Source organism: Myotis nattereri (genome assembly GCF_964212035.1).
Source record: "Myotis nattereri genome assembly, chromosome: 8".
NCBI classification, from domain to species: domain Eukaryota; kingdom Metazoa; phylum Chordata; class Mammalia; order Chiroptera; family Vespertilionidae; genus Myotis; species Myotis nattereri.
Window position 1 is genome coordinate 63319494 of NC_138083.1, and position 19072 is coordinate 63338565.

At 41.1% G+C, this 19072-nt stretch overlaps 1 protein-coding gene across 1 annotated transcript in view; it reads right to left on the reverse strand.

Annotated features, from left to right (window-relative positions):
• PIEZO2 (piezo type mechanosensitive ion channel component 2) overlaps positions 1-19072 on the reverse strand; it is a 336118-nt gene that overhangs the window by 22040 nt on the left and 295006 nt on the right. The window contains exons 35-40 of the mRNA XM_081097137.1: positions 15642-15808; positions 14939-15105; positions 8865-9032; positions 5886-6416; positions 5282-5540; positions 3098-3280 (exon numbers count right to left, since the gene is read on the reverse strand). Coding sequence (XP_080953263.1) covers positions 3098-3280; positions 5282-5540; positions 5886-6416; positions 8865-9032; positions 14939-15105; positions 15642-15808 — 1475 coding nt within the window. The remainder of the gene's footprint in view (positions 1-3097; positions 3281-5281; positions 5541-5885; positions 6417-8864; positions 9033-14938; positions 15106-15641; positions 15809-19072) is intronic.

A 19072-nucleotide genomic window follows, 5' to 3' on the forward strand; every position in this document is an offset into this window, starting at 1 on the left:
AGAGAGACTCTTAAAAGCAGCAAGAGAAAGAAACTCAGTTACCTACAAGGGAGTACCCATACGACTGTCAGCTGATTTCTCAACAGAAACTTTGCAGGCCAGAAGGGAGTGGCAAGAAATATTCAAACTGATGAATTCGAAGAACCTACAACCAAGATTACTTTATCCAGCAAAGCTATCATTCAGAATTGAAGGCCAGATAAAGAGCTTCACAGATAAGAAAAAGCTAAAGGAGTTCATGACCACCAAACCAGTATTATATGAAATGCTGAAAGGTATCCTTTAAGAAGAGGAAGAGGGAGAAAAAGGTAAAGATACAAATTATGAACAACAAATACACATCTATCAACAAGTGAATCTAAAAATCAAGGGAATACATAATCTGATGAACAGAATGAACTGGTGATTATAATAGAATCAGGGGCATAGAAAGGGAATGGACTGACTATTCTTGGGGGGAAAGGGGTGGGGGTGCGGGAAGAGACTGGACAAAAATCGCACACCTATGAATGAGGACAGTGGGTGGGGAGTAAGGGCGGAGGGTGGGGTGGGAACTGGGTGGAGGGGAGTTGTGGTGGGGAGGGGAAGAAGAACAAATGTAATAATCTGAACAATAAAGATTTAATTAAAAAAAATAAATTGAACTTGCAGCTGTTGGACAAAGCTCCCCAATGAACTCACAGCCTCCTGAGCACCCAGACAGCCAGACTCTGCATTTGATCCCCAAGGCCTTGACCAGTCCTCCCTCTGACACATACTTTGGGGAATAAGAGCTCCAGGCCAATTTGCTAAAAATTAATTGGTCAAAAACCAACTCAGAGAATAATTAGTTCACCAAAAGACAAAGTCGCCTAATTTACAAATTACTCTTAAATATTTATTTATAGATATACTATTTTCAACCATATCAAATGAATGTATTATTACAAACATTTTAGGTGTTCATAGTGGGATTTTTCAGTTTATACTAATTTCTTTTAAATCATTTTAAAAATTGTTTTGTCTTTGCCAACATTTTAACATATTTAGATTCTTTCCCTACTTTTTAGTAGTACATTTAAGTTTGTTAATTCTTCTAATTATTTATAAAATTGCAGCAACTAATACTAAATAGGATAGTTTTAACCACTTTTCTAATTCCTACATAGTTTTCATTGTTTGGTTTCCATAGCAGCATTCTATAAGAGCTGGGTTTTTTTTTCATGAAAAGATTTATCATTCCAAAAAGTATTTTTCATATCATTATCCAAAATTTTAGCATAATACTAGTACCTCAAATCTCATATACATTCACTATGTACAGTAAATAAAATTTTCAAAGAAGAAATTAAATTATATATCAAAATTTTATTTGTACACTTTAAATATAAAATTGTAGCTGTTAATCTATTTGATTATTGATGAAAAGTAGTAAAAATGCCTAAAGGTTTATAAAAAATTTTAAATGACATGCAAAAGGATACAAAAGTTTTAAGATAATTGTAAAGTGGCCAAAAGTATACCATTATGTTTTAAATGCTGAAATTTTAACTAGTTTCTGGAACTAAAAAGATATAGTTAATATATTAATATAGTCATAACAAGAATTAGTAAAGTAGATTAATTCAGAAAATTAGCATATTTATCAGAAAAACTGGTGCTTTTGGGCAAGTTCAATTTTGGCTGATTTCCTTGAATAACATACCTTTGAAAACCTGCCACAACCCAATAACATAAGTAAGGTGACTGCAAAATGAAAGGTTAGGGACTTGGGCACTTTGCAAGGTGACAGAAGGAGAAAAAAGATCTTGACCAAAGCTATACACAGATGAACCCAATTTGAAATAGCCCACTAAGTATGACAGAAGTTGAATACAGTGTTACATATGTATGGGTATATATGTATGTGTGTGTGTGTATTTTCATCAATAATCAAATGGTTTAACAGCTACAATTTTATATTTAAAGTGTACAATAAATAAAATTTTGATATTTTATATTATATACTTTAATTTCTTCTTTGAAAATTTCATTTACTGTACATAGTGAATGTATATGAGATTTGAGGTACTAGTATACACACACACACACACACATACATACACACACGCTAGAGACCCGATGCACAAAATTTGTGCAAGGGGCTTGGCCCCCTGGCGCCACAGCAGCTGCCTCTGCCTCTGCCCTCGCAGCTCCCACTTCATCCAAAAGGACAAATAAATGCTTTTATTATATTATGCTTTTATTATATAGGATGTGTGTGTATGTATTAACTTAGGTCAAGCCTGTTCTAAACAGGAACTAATAAAGATACTACTTGATAAAATAAATGTAAATATTTTATAAAAGGAAACATGGGTAAGAGAAGAAAAGTAAAGTTGTGACAATAGGTATATCATCACATAAAGTGTATGCTATGCAATACTTTCTAATTGTTATCATTTACAAGCTTAGCTTACAGTTCATAGTCTACAAGAAGAAAAAGCCCACATAATTGCTCAGGAGGATGACAAGAGTTACTGACTCTGAGACAGGTCACCCTGTAGGCAGGTCTTCCCAGGGCAGTGTGATAAGCAGCTTTCTCAACAACGAGTTTCCAAGAAGCAAAGCACAGCACTGGTGTCACCAGACCATTGAATGTATAGTCTCTCACTAAAGCTAGCGGCTTCATGAGAAAAAACTACCCAAAAAAAGCAATGCTACAAGGTGGTAGGCAGAGGTTGGGATGGAGATGAAAAGCAATATGATCCACTCCAAATTGTAGCTCTCTGAGGTTCTGGCTTAAACTAGGAGTAGAATTTAGCATATCAGGCATTAAGCTATTGTACAGAATGTATGCAATTCCCACATGTGTGAATTAATTATTGCATGTTCAACCCAGGGTGGAAATATGGGGAAATTTGCTCCCAGATTTATTATAAGTTACATTATTGAGCACAGAGTATTGGAGAAAATGTCCACTAAATGAATATAACTGTTTGTGTCTGTGTGTTTTAAAGCATACAGTAGGCACCATCCACTGACCCTTCAGCACTGTCACCAATCCTAATGTTCACAGTCTCTAAGAATATTACAGCGACAATACTCAACACATGCTGGTTAACTGTTAAAACTGTACCTTCAAAATTGATCGATGGAAGAAAAGAGTCAGGAGCTGAATGAGATCATAAAGAACATAACCATCTTTCTTTTCCACACCTATAATATTAGTTGGGTATAAAGGTTTGTCCTTGTTCAATTCCACCAGCTGATTCCAGGGAAAGAACCCAAATTGGAAGAAATACTTGATCACAATTGTCACCTACACATGGATGATAGAAATTTAAAAAAATCCTTATAAGAATAGTTATATAGGAGAAACAGCAATATAAAACAACCAAGAAAAATCCATTTCACAGTTTTGATGGTAGAAATGCACACAATTATGTAGAATGATTACATCATCATTCTTACAGACCACTGACTTCAGAACAGGAGCTAAATCTCACCCTCGCAAGTGCCTTTGATTGTAGATATATCAGGGCTAGTCAGGTCACTCAAGGCACTGCTTAAATAATTTCCCCTATTTTTTGAGAATTAGGCTAATTTATACTGATTTATTTGATACATATATAATTATCAGCTATTAAAGTGTGGTATTAGGACACAAGAGCAGAATAATGTTTATGTCTTTATATTTTATGTATTGCTTTAATTTGCAATCTTTATGAGCAATATTATACAGGTTTGATGTACACAATTTTTACTTTACTCCAATCTCTTTCTTCTCCCTACTTTATTGCTCACTGGAATTTCTTCTCAAGAAGATATAAAAGTGAATGAAACAAACTGGCCAGTTGTGCTGTTATAAGTGTATAAATGTTGTAGAAAAGTAGCATGTTGAGAGAGAAGGACAAATGAGAAAATTGATGGGTTTCATTTAAGCATTCCTCTAATGTCTATATCATCAGGAATTCATTGCAACATACACAATTCATTAATAAAAATACTTTAAAAAGTCCTCTCTGGACCATCCTAGAGTCTTCCTGTAGCTCTTCTCTCTCACCTGTCTTCTTAGTCAAGCTTCTGCAAAGAACAGTCCTGTGTTTCTTATCTTAGCGAATATCCCCACATACCAAATTCCAAAGCAGAAACCTGGAGGTCCTTCTGGCCTCTCCCCTTCTCCTTCACACCGCAAAAAGCTTCAGTCAGTTTCTGAAACCACACTTACCCACTCCTCTTCCACCTCACTGTCACTGCATTCAAACCCTGTTACTTTCCACCCACAATTAAAATAGTTTCCTAGCTGGTCTCAATGTGTCCACTTTCATTCTGTATAAAAACTTGCAAAAACACAAATCTGATCGAGTCATGCTTCTGCTTATTTTTTGTTTATTTTTTAAAAATCTTTATTGTTGAAAGTATTACTTATGTCTCCTTTTATCCCCCCCCCCCCATTAGCCCCTTCTAGCCCATTCCCACGCTCCATCCCAGGCCTTTACCACCCAACTGTCTATGTCCATGACTTATGCATGCATGTATACAGGTTCTTTGGTTGATCTCTTTCCTCTTACCCACTCACCTCCTCCTTCCTTCTGAGATTTGACAGTTTGTTCCATGCTTCTGGATCTATTTTGTTCATCAGTTTATTTTGTTCATTAGATTCCACATACTTGTCTTTCTCTGACTGGCTTATTTCACTTATCATAATACTCTCCTTGTCCCTCCGTGCTGTCTCAAAGGGTAAGAGATCCTCCTTTTTTACTGCTGCATAGCATTCCATGGTGTAAATATACCACAGCTTTTTAATCCACTCATCTACTGATGGGCCCTTGTTATTCCCATTTAAAGCCTAAGTTTAAAAATGGGATATGTTCTTGCTGCACTAACTATATTAAAAGGGCTTACTGTGTTATTTAATTCAGCATCCATTCACGGAACATTCCCAGGCTCAGGCACTACGCTTGGGTCTGCATAGCACTGCGGTTATCTCCGTGGTTAATATCACAGGACAGACAACCAGGCTTCAGGAGTCTGCCCCACCACTCACTAGCTGGGTAACTTTGGGCCAATGATTTAACCTTATTAAAGTTGGTCCCTTACTATTAAGTAGGAATGATATTAGCACCTATCTTGTGTGAGGTGTGAAATGTAAAAAGATATATACAATTAGCAGCACTAGGTAACTGTCAGGCATATTCATTTATCTGCCGAAGAACAGACATCTACTGATAGTTCTGTGTGCAACTGCCCGGGGTTCGGGGCAGGCCCACCTAGCGCAAACGCCCCACGCAGCTTGCCGGAGGTTGTGCCCAAGGCCTACCTCTGTGTAGACAATGGCCATCATCCAGAACCGTCTGCTGGGCCTCGGGACAGACAGCATGGCCCAGAGGAAGATCAGAATGGGGAGCACGAGGGTGATTACGGAGGCAGAGACCATGTGGTTCAGGATGATCACAAAGTAGCACACCATTTCCGAGCGGGCCACCAGGGTGTTGTACATGGCGTAGAACAGCAGCAGGAACCGCGGCTGGTCCACGTAGAATTTCTCCGACTCTTCAAGCTCATCATCGTGGAACATCCTGTGAGCATAAGCATGACAATACTTTTGTCTTCATTTCTCCAAATTGCTGATTGCCACGTTCAAGGTCCTTCCCCTTCCCCTGCCCCCAGATTTCCTGTGGGAAACCCCCCCCCCCCAATATTATCTCACAGAAGACACCCGAGCAGTGTCTACTGCCAGCTCTTGCTCGTTCTACCCTGAGTGACAGACGTGCTGCAGTCTGTGCTGTATCCGCAGCCCGAGGAGGATGAGAACTGTGTCTGTTCGCTGTAAACACGCAGGTGGGCGTTTTTACACGAGTTTCCTCCATGTGCAACCCCAGCGCATGGCTCCCAGACGCCTCCCGCTGCCCACGGGCTCTTACTTGTTCAGCAGCAGCTCGCTGGCCGTCAGCTCGTGCGTCAGGGACGGTAAGATGCTGGGCCCCAGCCTGTCCAGGGAGCGGCTGTCGTCGGGGCTGACGGCCATGCGGCTCGGCCCCGCGGAGTCGTCCTGCGAGCCGAAGGACAGGCGCTCGAAGCTGACCGCCTTGCTGTAGGACGGCGGGACCTCCATGTCTCCGTCCTCGGCGAAGGACTGCGGCAACTCAGTGTCCGGGGTGAGGCCGGCCTCCTCGGCCTCCTCGGAGTCCTGGGCCTCCTCTGCCTCTTCCTCGTCCGCCTCCTCGTCCGCCTCCTCGTCCGCCTCCTCCTCGGACCCCTCCAGCCCATCTGGCCCCATGTCCACCTCGGACTCACTGCCCTCCTCATCGTCGCTGTCCTGGACCCCCATGTCCTCGTCCTCCTGGGCCTCCGCATCCTGGCTGGCCTCCACCTCGTCCTGCTCGGCCTCCACCTCCTCGATGGTTTCGGTGGTCCCCTGGCGCGAGTACAGCATGGTGCACTGCGTGGGCTCGCTGTCGGGAGAGAGGGACGGGTACAGACCCGGGGCTTAGCACCCAGCTCCTCCGCCTCCTCTCAAGCTCTCCAGATACCTCCTTAGTGCTCCCAGATAAGACAGGTGAGAAGTCAAAGGCCACAATCCCTTCCCTGCCTCCCATCTGCTTTGTTCCTTCAGGACAGCCACACCGGGTCTGCAGCTGCCAACAGCACCCTCTTCAATGCAAGAGCTGGCAGGGCACACACCCATTGAAAACCAGAGCAAGTCACATGGCTTACAGGCTGCTAAACCCACCTGTGCACGGAGGTTTTAAAAGTGATCTCAGGATTCACAGCCATGGGCTCCAGTGTTTACTTCCCAATGGAGACACAGCAGAGCATACCTGCCCCTCTCTACCCTTTAAAGCAGGCTGCACGGAAGTGAGGAGCCTTGCCCGTGTGGGTCTGTTGGTGCTGACCAACATAAACGCTACTCTCAGTCCTTGCCGTGGGTCCACCCACATCCAGAAGAGGACGATAGGAATAATAAAATATTGGCTAAGCAACGGCATGCTTTATTTTAAAAGATGGCCCACTTCTTTCATAATTGTTCCTTCTGTTTTCTCACCCTTTGCCTTTTTCTTATTGGTGCTTATTACATTGACTGAATTTTCACCAATTCCAGCTCCCGATAACCTCTTTGTCTACACATGGAAACACCCACCATCTTCTCACCAGCGTGATCTCTCCTTGGGGCTGCCTGCTCCACCCTCAAGGGGCAGTCCTGCTCTCTCTCCTCCCAACTATTTCCACTGATTTTCTTCTGCCAGCGCCCCTCCTAGTGTTCACTTCCTATCAGCTCTCCACCCTTAACTCACTCTCTCTTTCTGGCCTCCTGTTCTTTTCTCTCGTACCCTCCTCTCCTCCTTCTTGTGTTCTATCTTCTAACTTTCCCTGGCAGGCCCATGCAGAAAAAGTTGGGAATGAAAATAGAGCTGGCCCACCAGTGAAATTCATGGCATGCGTTTTAATATTATTTACCTCAGACACATCCGTGGAATCTGTGGATATAAAACTATAACTTGTTAGATTCTGAAACATGCACTATTATCTCTCTGAATGGCGTATGTGGGCAACTAGGGTCTATAAACACTAAGATTCTCAAATGCATAGACTATACCCATTTTTCTTATCATCGACACCAGTGTAGACATGTTAATGAATAAGTGAATGAATGGATGAAACTTGGCTGAGTCCTGAGGCTGAAAAACCAGATTTGCACGAGTTCTTGGGACCTTCTCAGGTGTTTAGTATTCCCAGGGCTTTGGCCCTCAGCATGCATGCATATCACGTAGAAGGCTCTTGGAATGTCATGCCAAACCAGATTTTTGCTAAGACTTACCTCAATTAGCCTCCTAGGAAGGCCATGAAATTGACTGATCACCCCAGGGAATTTTCAGACCACTGGAGCCAGCTCCAACCCATTCTAACTTCCAGTCAAACTATACCCAATGACAGGAATGCTCTCTATGGTTTTTGATTTGGTCTGTCCCCAAAGGGATTCAACAGATCCTGATACCTTCAGGAAGCAGCACAGTGGAACAGCACAGCCTGTGTCTGCCAGAGGACACACCATGGCAAAGCATTCCACCAATGCCAGGCCTGGCATACTGCAGCACTGTATTAGGGTACATAGCTGCCGGCAAAAAGAGGTTAACGGCCCTCCGATTTGCCAAAATTGAAATTCGTTTTGGTTTGGGTTATTGTGGTGTCAGGATAACCACAACATAGCTGATGCTCCTGTGTCCTGCTGACCATTCAAAGGCAACTCAAAAAAGAGCTTTTGGATTTCATTTCATTTCTAACAGATTATTATTTTATGATAGGATTTAATGAGGAAACTTAAGCCCAAAGTTATCTTTTCTAAACGAAACAAGACACAGTCTACAAATGTGATCTAGTCTATCTATTGCAGCATACTATTCTTTTAAAAAAATCAATGGTAAAATCTGTCCTGAATTTTATGTCAGTTATGCATATAAAATGTGGGCAGATTTATTCTGTATTAAAAAGACCATATGTGACGAATTTTCATAATTTTTCCTACTGCATGTATCTTTTGATGAAATCACGAGAAACATCTCATTTTCCCCTGTGAGGTCTGCCTACATGAGCTCCCAATCAAGGGGGAAACATGCTTATTTCTTCGAAAGTGAAAAGTGTAACATACTTACAAAGTGGAGGGCAATGTTTATAGTAAGGGTTTTTAAGAAACTCCTAACAGACAAAAACTAAAGAGCAGTTAGTTTACTAGAATGCTGTCCTGGGAATAACCAGGTATGTCCCAGAAAGGTAGTGGTTATGCTTTGGTTATTCATGCAAATTCTTAAAAGAAAAAGAAAACATATACCACACAAACTTCTATTTGCAATGAGATGGGGGCGGAGGTATAAAATCACAGAACAAAGCATGCACAAGTTAAGCACCTTGATGCTAAACTGCCACTGTCAGCTGATGAGGAGGACATATCCAAGCTGAGCATTTTACGGAGCCTAGGTCGAGCACGCTCACTTGTTTTAGGAACAGTTTCTGGTCCATCTAAATCATCAAGGGTAGACTGCCTTGAGAACAGCATGGTTGCTTCAGTGTAGCAGCTAGCAGCGCAAACAGTTACAGAGACACAGTGTTAAAACCCCAGTGGTACATCAGTTTACACATGGATCAATTGACCCACACACTGCCATGCAGCAGACCACACACAACACCAACACCACGGCAACGACGACCACCACAGCAGGGCTCAAGGGCAGGGAAGGACCTGTTTGGCAGGACAATAAAACACAATACTGGGTTTAACAAAATATATTGGCTAGTGGTAAACTGTGAAATGTCACTCTCTGGCTGGAACACGGAAACAGAGTAATCATAAGTCCCGACACTCCTCTCACAGAGAAATCATATCATTATAACTTTGCAACTGAGGTTTTTGTTTTGTTTTGATTTGTTTTTTAATTGAGACATATGCTTTATTTGGAGCTCCTTGAGTTCCTTGAGAGCCTTTTGTAACCAAATTGCTTAGGCAGAAATATCTGCTCACGTAAAATTTACATAAAAGATTTCAATTTTTTAAAAACACAGTCTCCACATGAGAGAGGGAAGCTCAGGGACAGTGCAACAGGCTGAATATTCCACCCCATTTTCTGAGTGATATTCAGTGAAGCCAAACTAGATACCTTGCATGTAGAAGAGATGCTGGTTTGATATGCAACTGGATATAAACCAACATTTTTTAATAAAAGAAATAAAATGGTACAAAGAAAACAACAGAGGAAGTCTGGCAACAGCAGGGTCATTTTGTCTGTTAACTTTTCATTTTGCCTAATGAATGTTTTCTTCTGGATCATGTTTTAGGTCTTGATGGGTATCATTAGGGTGAGAACCCATTGGCTAAAATCCTCAGCTCCTGTTCCCCAGTGAAGCACAAACTGGCGGGGGGGTGGGAGGTGCGGAGGGAATGAAGGCAGATTCAGGATTGAGATGCTACTGAGGAAGAAGTAAATAGAGTTATGACATATACATGATTTCCGTTCAGACATATAGCTTAACCCCAAAGAGGCTATGGGTGGGGGGTGGTTGCTGGGATATGGGTCTTCCAATCTGAATGCTAATGACTTGGCTGAACCAGGAGGGCAGGCCTTTGTGGTACAGAATGCTGATTCCCCAGCTGACACTGTAAAGCTGAACATCTATCTTTATCAGGTGACTGCATTAGGCCTACTCTATGCCCAACCTGCACAGCCGATGCCCTCAGTCAGTGGTTGTGAGGCAGAAATGGACACCATTCAGGATGTAACAACCTCTGGGGGCTGGGGAGGAATTTGAATCACTCACTCATGGAACCAGTTAAAGGGCTTTTCAGATTCCAGGTGCTCTAACATAGCCCTGCAAGGGCTCCGTGGGGCATCCTCATCCTGCTACGCATGTCACAACTACAAGGCCAAGAGAGGGCCAAGAAGTGAGAGTGGTGAGCCTGTAAGCAATCCAATGGTCTCTAATAAGGACCCAGAGACGACTTTTTAAACGAAGGCCACAATTCCTTTAGATGTCACCATGTCCTGAACAACATGAGGAGATGACAAGGGAGACTAGAAACATACGTACAAACACAGGGAGGATTGGACTTGAGTCTCCACATGGACATTAACTGGCTGTTCAGTGTTGGATGAGTCAATTCCCCTTTTTGGGGTCCCAATTTCATCATTTATGAGAAGAGGGACCTGGCTCTTTGCATTTCTGTATTTCACTTCATATTTTTAGAGGTGCTACTCCATGGCCTTTTTGGAGTCTGCAGGCAGAAGGACATGGTGCACCCTCTCCTGCAGCACTGCTTGGATTTTCCGCATGGGAACCACTGTTCTAACCCCTATTTATCTTGCTAATTCCTGCATTGAGTTCTGTTGTCCCATCAGCCCACCTTCAAACCCCATGCAATCAGGTTATTAGGAGTGTGACTGATTTTTGGCCCAATCCAGGACTGTTTTAAATGTAAAAGGGAAAGGGAGGAGCTTTATAAAAACAGGCCCAGAAAACAAGCCAAAATGGATGGTTGTTGTCACCTTGCAGGGAGGGTCACACAGCAACCTCTAGGTGACATTCCTCAAACGATAATCAGTCCCTTCACATCCAGGAATGATCCTTAGGATGTCACTAATGTTTCTCACAGGAATTTAAACCAATGTATTTTCTGGGAAGGCAGATGATATGTGAATTTATACAACAACCATCGATAAAATAATTGCTATTTTACATCTGGATTTGATGGAAATCATAACTATTTCAATAAGGTCAAAGGGAATACAAATTCATTTGGTAGGTTCCCACCCCACCCTCCTCTACTGTAAGCCCCAAACTAAAGATGGGTGACATGGATGCTGGAGCAGAAGCTGTGGCAGGTGGGAGGGCTCCACCCAGGCTGGGGCTTCTGCAAAGGGGCCGGGGCCACACTGAGTATGTGAGTTCCTACTTAGGGAGGACACGAGACCCTGCCCACGACACAGGTATTGAGAGCAAGCTGCTACACTCAGAATGCCTTCTAGGGAAGATTACTGCCCTCCCAGCAATCAGCATGGCATACTATAGACTCTAGTATAGACAAATGGTTGGAGATTTGAAAGTTTCCTAAAGCAAAGAAACTAGGAATGCAGCTCAGCCATTAATAAGAGGGCAAATAGGTAAATTCCATTTCCTAACAGCAATGGCATAATGGACACTACTGTGTCTCCCCTTTCTTTAGGTTGGGAAAAAAAGTAAAAATTAATTTTAGAGGTACTGGGGGATATTTTGATTGTCTTTGTCAAAAAGCAACTCATGGCTTTAAATATCTTCTATCTCAAAATTTTTGATTATGGATATAGTTTTCTATTTGTGATTTTAACAAATATGGGTTAGATTTAAGGGCAGTTATTTGATTTTATTTTGAAATAGTTCTCTTTTCTTCTTCTATTTTTATCCCTCCTAAGTTGTGATTTATAATTTTAGTTAATTTTGTAATTGAATATATTGTGCAATTAAAAGTTACTAACTTAGAAATTATGTATGCTTATTTTATTGATAATTTATTTTCAGTTCACTTTCTAATATTCTCTTTGCTCTTTTTGATTAGTATGATTCAGAATTTGGTTCTGGAGCAATTATTCTCCAGCCACATTCATGTATAATATTCAGGAGGCTTCTAAAATCCTTGAAATTTTGTGGAAAAAAATTGTATTTCTGTACAAAAAAAATTGTTACAAGAACACATTTAAGAAGGTGGGTACTTCCAGATAGGACAGTCTTTATGGGCTGCAAAAAGAAATGTAAACCACAATGACTTTTTGTCTCAATGGCGTCTGTCAAAGGAGAATGAAGCCTCCTTTCACAAATGCTGGTTGCGGCACGCTTTCAGGAAGACACACAAGGAGGCGCTGTCCGCACTCGCCATGCAAGAAGAATCCTATTTTCACTTTGTAACAGATACCACCCATGGTTTCAGAAATTAATTATTGAGAAATGTGTGTATGAGTGGGTAGAAATAGGATGAAAAATTAAGTTTTATTACCACGCACAATGTTATAATAATAATCAATTATTTTATTCTAGGAACTAAAAGCATCTTAAACAGCATCTCAATTAGCAAATAAATGTTTTGACCTTGAAACTCTTAAGAGTTTCTGTCCTAAGTGTTTTTTCTGTTCACAAAAATATATAATGGCTGAAATATATCTATTCCTTTGGAACTTATAAATAAGCGACGATTATTCCCAAATTAAAGGAAAAACTATATATCTATTATTCCTCAAAGGATTTTAAAGAATTAATACCTATTTTTGGGGGACTGGAGGGGTTATATCCATGAAGAATTTTTTGTACAAAAATCAAATTTAAATCAATATATGTATGAGTACATGTATTTTTTTAAATAAAAATGAGGTTTTAACATGTATACTATTTTTTTATCCTTATCCAAGGATACATTTTTATTGATTTTAGAGAGAGAAAGAGGGAGAGAGAGAGAGAGAGAGAGAGAGAGAGAGAGAGAGAGAGAACGAGAGGAGGACACACACGCACACACACAGAGAAACATTGATCTGAGAGAGACAGATCTACCGGTTGCCTCCTGGGCGTGTCCTGACCAGGGATCAAATCTGCAACCTTGTGGTGTGCCAACCGAGCCTCTGGCCAGAGCAACATATGCACTATTTTAAAACTGGAGGGTTTTGTTGTTGTTCTCTTATCTTTCCATACAAATTACTTTGGATCTACAGCAAGTAGATGATTAGAATAAAGAATAGGCACAAGTGGAGAAGTTAAAATACAGCAATTCAGCATCAGCTGAAAACAGCATTTCAAAATAAACATTTTTTACTGACTTCTCCCCATTGAGGTTGCAATTTCAATTTCTAGTTACCTATTTCGGGTTTGGTGTGTTGGTATTGATAAAATAGCCTTAGTTCCTTCCCCTCTTTCATCTCGTAACAAATTTAGTATTTGTGAAGGACAAATAGTCCAGTAGGGCTTGGTGCCTTACTCAGCATCTGAAGTATGACTGGGAGAAACCCAGAAGCGTCTAAACCAGCTGTGGGAATATAACCCATCTCTAATGTCTTAGTACAGCAGGAATTCTAACCCAGAATTCCACAAATAATCCTGTGGGTGAGTCTTTCTTCCCAGGCTCCAACCAGTTAGAGACAACTTAATCTTTATGTGTCTATCCCAGAATCAAGCCTAGGGCCTGGCATGGAATAGGTGCTTTTTAACATATTTAATAATAAAAACAGTAAACATGTGAATGTTCTCAGTGATACATTTGAAGATGGAGACAAGGTGTAATTCATTCAATCTAGCTAATTACCTTAGGCATGTCATTTTCCTCCTAAGACAGGACTTGTGCTTTAACACAAAAGCTAGATCGGTACAATTGACAGCAGCTATCTAGAACACTGTGGTGCAAAGAATTCATAGACTTTTCTGGGATAGGCAGCAAGAAAGACAGGTCAGTTTTCAAAGTAGGCCTGGAGAGTGAAAGAGGCAATGAGAGGCAGCATACCGTATGGTGGTTGTGAGGATGGGCTCTGAGCTGAACTAGATGGTTTTTGGATCCTGAGTCTGCTTATACATACTTTTAAATATATATATATATATATATATATATATATATATATATATATATACACATATATTTATTGATTTCAATCAGGTAGGAAGAGGAAGAGAGAGATAGAAACATCCATGATGAGAGAGAATCATGGATTGGCTGCCTCCTGCAAGTCCCCCACTGGAGATCAAGCCTACAACCCAGGCATGTGCCCTTGACCGGAATCAAACCTGGGACCTCTCAGTTCGTAGGCTTACGCTCTATCCACTGAGCCAAACCAGCTAGGGCAGCTTATACATACTTTTGAACTGTGTGACTTTGGGTAAGTTACTTAACCTCTCTAGTCTTCTGTAAAATGGGGATGATAGTATTATGCATCTCATAATATTATGCGGTAACCCATACACAGACTTGGTGCTGGCCCATGACCAATGCATGTTATGCGACAGTGCATGTGATCACAGAACTCAGGGAAGATGGGAGCTGACAGAATCACTTCTTGGACTTTTATTATGAATCATAAAGTGACAATTCTGAAAGAAAAAGATCAAACAGAACTACTAGTGGCAGAAGATTCTAGTATAGAAGATACTTTGTGGAGCAGCATTTTAAAATCGAGTGAAAGGTACAGCCCTTGACACAAATAAGCTATTTTGTCATTGTGAAGGTCCATTCTTACTTGTCTCCAGCTTGGAAACCACTACCCTGTGCCTATGAATCATACAGGTGTTTCCAATAGTTTTTTTTATTGATACCTGATTTTATCTGGCTCCGTCTAGGGGAGGACAATGGAGATATCCTGAAGAGGGTGGGGATCCAGGTTAAGTTCTGATTAACTTTCATCTCATACATTCATTTCTCATATTGATGAAGTCCACCTCTTGTACCTTTGTCAAAACCAAACCCATTGTTTAGAACATGAAATACCTGGAGATACTGTCATGTGAATCTAAGCTATCCATCCTGTGGGCTGTCTGTGCACCTGAAGCAGCACCAGGACGATCGTCAATTGTGTCCAGTCCAGACTCTCTGGAAAGGTTCATGATGTGGTTCTGATAGTACATGTGGATGCTTTCCCGAGTGGGAACGTTGCCCTGCAGCGAAGGAGACATTGCCACAGTTCTTACTTGCCTCTGCAGCCACCGGGCATTTATCAACACTGACAATTCTCAGCTATCCTACACACCCGGGGTAGATGAACACAAAGCTAGTGAAGTTGGGGACTGATGTCAACTCATTAATGGTACCCAATATTATTGGCTAAAGCTAAAAAGGAAATCCCTCTTGTTTATGGATGAAGATGGTCAAAAGGTATAAACTTCCAGTTGAAAAATAAGTAAGTCATGGGGGTGTACTGTACAGCAGGGTCTCTATAGTGAATACTACTGTATTGCGTATGGGAGTCCCTCCTTATGCACAAGGGATGCATTTCAAGACCCCCAGTGGGTCCTGAAACCATGCATAGAACTGAGCCTACCTAAACTATGTTTTTTCCTGTACATACACACCTGTGATAAAGTTTAATTTATAAATTAGGCACACCAAAGAACTACTTCGAGTTCTGGATATTGATTTTTCACAATCTATATAATGTGTAAAGAAGCAAAGAGAATAATTCCAAGAGTGTTACCTTTTTAATTTCTCTGGTCAGCATGCATCTTTCAATTCTCAAAACTGTAGATATATCAATATGCTCCCTTGAAATGGAGTTAAGCCAAGTTGTGAAACTATCCACAGTTGCCAAAAAGAGCACCCAGGTAAATTTCAGAATATTAAATATCCTCTTGATGATATTATCTAGGAGGAAGAAAAAGAAACACAATGTCAAAGGAACAAATGCCATCGCCCATTTGGCCGTAGGTGCATAGTGGTGTTTTACCAAATGCAGACCTGTCTGAGCCTCCCTGCATCATGTGGCACTGACTGGGCATGACGGGGGTGTGAGGACCACTGCAGCATAGGAAAGAAACCACCATCGGGCCTTTCTACAAGCGAGGACGGAATTGTTAACCTTTGGTCAAAACAGCTGCCAGAACAGATTCCTATACTTTTGGTTAAAAGTAGAGATTGCCTTCAAAGATAGTTATGTTACTGACATAGGGATACAAACAGAATGCATTTATCCAGGTAACTGGGTCCTGTAATTCTTTTTCTATAAGTTTCTTCTTTTCTTAAGTAATAATAGTTTTTGGAAACAATTCTGTTGATTCAGTAAGAATTTGACACTTTCTACTGCAGTGGCATTCAGTGACATCATTTAAAATGATTCTGTAGAGCTCAGTACGCGTACTGAGAGTATGTATGTACACCAGTGAAATATCACTATTCTCAATTATACTGAGCTGTGCTGACCACAAAATATTGCACATGGGATCAACCCTCCTGAAACCAACAGAAGCTGTGAAATTCCTGGTGGAATTGGGTTGTCTTCCTTATCTGTGCTGTGACTGGGGGCGCCTGGGAGAGCTGCCCGGGGGGATAAGCTTGGCTCCAGATTGCCACTGTGTCCCAAATGTGTCTCCATGCAGCACGCGCCTCGCCGGCCCTCAGAGAAGCCAACATGAACTTCTGATCATGATCAGGTTTGAGGAGATTCAAACCTGTGACCTAACTTTATTTTAGGTCTGAATCAAAATAAAAGAGGAACATTCCCATATTAACCATCTTGCTAGTTTGTTCCTGTAAGCCAATAAGTTCTCAACTAGTATACAAGGAATCCTTGAAGACATGCTACCAAATTTTGATCAATGGATATGTAATGTACAGCAGGGTCTCTATAGTTAATAATATTAAATATCCTCTTAGCAACTTTAGGTGTTAGCAACTTTAGTATATTATGTGTACTAAATATACCTTTTAGTTTTAACATCAAGACCACCATAAGCAAAACTGTGAAATAATTATATTTATCTTTACCACCTCTAGGGTGTACCTTTCTTTTGACTTGGCATTTAAAAATTTTAGTCTTTTTTTTTTTTTACGATTTCAAAACCTTGATTACAATAAAGCAAATACTTAGTGAACACAACAATGAGTTAAGAATTGTCTTACTTTTTATTGAAAACAAACACCACCAATAAAAATCCAAGTTGTAGCTCACTCTTCCCACACCAAATAAAGAAAAAAAGAAAGAAAGATTTGAGTGTCATAGTAAAACCTTAACGAATTTACAATTAATGATTATAGCCTAGCCTTTATGATCTTGTGCAGGGGTCAACCAACTTTTTTTCTGAACAGGGCCCGAGAGTAAATACTTTTGGCTTTCCAGGCCATACTGTCTGTATTGCAGTGAATCACTCTGCTGCTGTCCTGTGTAAGCAGCTATAGCTGAGTGAATTGTCTATGAATGGGAATGGCTGGGTTTCCAATGAAACTTTATTTACAGATACTGAAATTTTAGTTTCATAATTTTCATATGTCATGAAATACTCTTCTTTTTAATATTTTTTTTCAACCATCAAAAATATAAAAATCATCCTTAGCTAACAAGCCTTATAAACACAGGTGGCAGGTATAATTTCCTGACCTGGAATCTAGTATAATCTGATATGACCACTATGTGATTTGAATCCTCTCTCTCTACTTTAATTCTCACACCACAGTATGAATCAACATTTAACTTTGTAATGGTAAATATATATATTTGTGAATTGAGTGGCCTAGGAGGAAGGCAGATTTTCTCCCAGGCAAACGTTTGCTCTTTTCAAAAGGAAAAACATCACAAGCAGCTTAGCTTTACATGGGAGATGGGCAAGAGAGACAAAGAAGAGCTAAACAGTTCTACCTGCTGGAATAACAAGAACCCTGAGTGGCCAGCTGGTAGCTAAGAAGAAAACTGGAAAAGGAGATGGGGGATGATTAAATGAGAAGGGCCTGGAGGGAAGGGGCCCGAGCCACAGGTGGCTGTGAAGCCAGGCCCCAGAGACACCAGCTGGTGAGAGATCTGCCCAGATGGGAACAGTGATCCCTGACTTTCCTTTCGAAGTAGTGTCCTGCTATGCAAGCTGTCACTGCCTCCCACTGTCCCCCAAACCTCGGCAAAACTGTGTCACACCTAACAGTTTTACATGCAGTACACTTCAGGAAGGAGGGACATGAGAGAGTAGTTTCAATTCAACAAAGAAGCCCAGGGAGGGAGCAGCTGCTGGTGAAGCTGAATGGAGTTGAGCTGGTACAGATTCCACAGGAGAGCCATTCTGAGCCAGAGACGCCTGGGAACCGTGGGGGCATCTACACTTCTCTTTCCACCCCACACTCCTATTTCTGTTTTGATCTTCAACAAGGCAGGCAATGCCCGCAGTAGTTTGGATAAAACCTCTAGCCATTTGACCCCTGGATGCTGGAAGACTTGAAGTTAGTTACAACTATTAAGAAACGTTAGCAACATCTTACATTTTTGACAACTTATTTTTTTCTCATAGTCACAGTTATTTCCCTAGAGATGGTAAAGATAAATATAATTATTTCACAGTTTTGCTTATGGTGGGCTTGATGTTAAAACTTAAATAGCTGTGTTGAAGACATGTATAACATGCACTTTATAAACTTGGGTGATCACTAACTAACATGAAATTCGGATTTTTATTTTTACTTATTTTTTAATAATAGAGGCAATAGGACATAGTCATTAAGAGCACAAACTCTGGGTTCGGACTCCTTGGGTTCAAATCTTAACTCTACCTCTCAGTGGCTATGTAGACTTTGAAAAGTTAATCTTTCTCTGCCTCAGTTTCTTAACTGTTAAATGGGGAAGAGGATCTTTGCCGGGGTTAAACAAGTTAATTTGTCTAAAGCTCTCAGAAAAGTGCCTGACAAAGTTGTGAAATCTAAGGGGTTAGCTATTATTATTGTACTAGAGGCCCCATGCATGAAAATTCGTGTATTGGAGGGGGTCCCTCAGCCTGGTCTGCCCCATCTCACAGTCTAGGAGCCTTCAGGGGATGTCCTAATAAGCTGCAGTTTGGCTTCCCTCTGTGGGAGGCAACCTGACTGATCAGGGGAAGGTGCCACTCCTATCACCCCCCCTTGCCCCCCTGTCCCCCCCTGCCCCCCCGCTGCTGC